We start from the raw sequence: 1,840 nt of genomic DNA on the forward strand, positions 1-1,840 counted from the left end.
TTGAGTTACGTAACAAAAATAGAGTGAAATTTTAGCGAAAAAATACAAAAAATACAAAACACCCTAAAAATTTCACAAATACAAGACTACAATGGTCTAAAGAAAATAAATTAAGTACGGCTATGTAAATAAAAGAAGGTAGAACTTCCACATCTCAAAGAAGGACGTATTCCTTCCTTTCACTAGAATTTTATTGTGGGTACCAAAAATACGAAACCCAACGAACGGCACAACTTCTAAGGCAAAAGGCCCATATATTTTGAAGTAAATAAATAATATTACTTTCAAGTAGTTAATTTTCCCGTCCAAAAAAAAAAAGTAGTTAATTTTGAAACACTACTATTACAATTTACAAGATAGTGACGACGAGCGGAATCCTAAAAATGTTGGCTACTCTGCTCATTTTCTTAATAGGCAGCACAAAGTGAACATAAGTTAAAAACTACACTTACAATTGCCCTGAATATGGGGAAAAATACCCCAAAACACTGCACAATGCTCCCCCGTTTTCTTCACTATAAAGAACACCAACATAGACTTCCTAATCCTGCCACGCCAAAACATTGCAAAATTGACATGTTTTTCGCCACAAGAATTTCATTACAAAGACTCTGGACTAGTGGATGGTCTGATTCTTGCGGGCATTCTTGCGTTTTGCTGTTGAAAATGTAACAGAAACTTGTTCTTGGGCGTGATAGACATTCTATTCAAGTCGGGGTCGAAATCCAAACCTGCTTGTACACTCACTGTCATGTCATCTTCAATCATATCATTCTCATTCATGTCGACAAATTCGTCATCGGATGCATCACTGCCACTTTCACTGAGGTCGCCATCGTTGGCACCATCACATTTGATCTTTGACCAGCGAGCAAAATGTGGCCGTATATAACTGTAAACAGCAACGGAATTTAGAGTGGAAGGCAGAAGAAGCAGCATCAACAACTAAACTAGGAAAAAAGTTTGGACAAATCTGTCGATTTTTTTCCTTCATAGAACTAGCTTACAAACCTTTCACTTTTCTTCAGTAAACAAGGATCAAAAGGAAAGAACGCGTCGAGCCTATCTATCCCACCAAATGCCCTCGAAAGATCAGATTCGAGCATATCATCAAAGGCAAATGATTCTGATGTCATGAAGAGCTTAGCAGCCTTTGCTTGTCTTAGGAATTCCACTACTACAGTAGGTAGACAAACCTGTTGGAAAAATGTCAGCTTAATTATACATTTTAGATAGAATAATCAAGGTCGGAGCAAAATAACAATAATTAACCAAAATCATTCCAGTCTTCAGCGATTATATCACTATCCATAAAATCTTAGCATGTTATACTCTCTATAAACCATGATAGCTTTTGAGAAGTTCATTACCTTCAAAGGATTCAATTTATGTTGCAAGATTGGCTCCATGGGCATATTTAGAAGTTGCATTTTGAGCCTTGGAGCATCCATCAGAGATCTCATTCGAAAACACAGCATGTACATGAGAGCCTGCTCACAAAAACAAGCTTATGAACACCAAAATCCAAATTATCTACCAAAAGAAATTAAGCATAAAAATAAAAAAACATGATAGCAACAACATGAATGATTGTTCACAGAAATACTTAGGTTTTCTAACCAGGTTAAAATAATTTGTAAGGTAGCCAAACCAAACCAATTGCTTACAATAAACAGCAGAGGATTGAGGGCTCAAAAGCACATATCAAAGGATACACTAACAGGAAGCTTTCAAACCATGGCAAATGATTTATCTTCCTAACAATTTCGGCCATGCATCCCCTTAATTCCTAAATTAAGAATTCTTTTAAATATTTCTAGAAATTAATTATACCTAGTTT

The 1,840-nt window shown here is 35.8% G+C and overlaps 1 protein-coding gene across 2 annotated transcripts in view; it reads right to left on the reverse strand.

Annotated features, from left to right (window-relative positions):
- LOC107643899 (RNA polymerase I-specific transcription initiation factor RRN3) overlaps positions 262-1,840 on the reverse strand; it is a 9,091-nt gene continuing 7,512 nt past the window's right edge. For both annotated transcript variants that reach the window (XM_016347650.2, XM_016347649.2), the window contains exons 14-16: positions 1,371-1,490; positions 1,012-1,196; positions 262-892 (exon numbers count right to left, since the gene is read on the reverse strand). In XM_016347650.2, the coding sequence (XP_016203136.1) occupies positions 601-892; positions 1,012-1,196; positions 1,371-1,490 (597 nt within the window). In that variant the 3' untranslated portion in view covers positions 262-600. The remainder of the gene's footprint in view (positions 893-1,011; positions 1,197-1,370; positions 1,491-1,840) is intronic.

This window comes from Arachis ipaensis, chromosome B05 (assembly GCF_000816755.2).
Source record: "Arachis ipaensis cultivar K30076 chromosome B05, Araip1.1, whole genome shotgun sequence".
Lineage (NCBI taxonomy): Eukaryota > Viridiplantae > Streptophyta > Magnoliopsida > Fabales > Fabaceae > Arachis > Arachis ipaensis.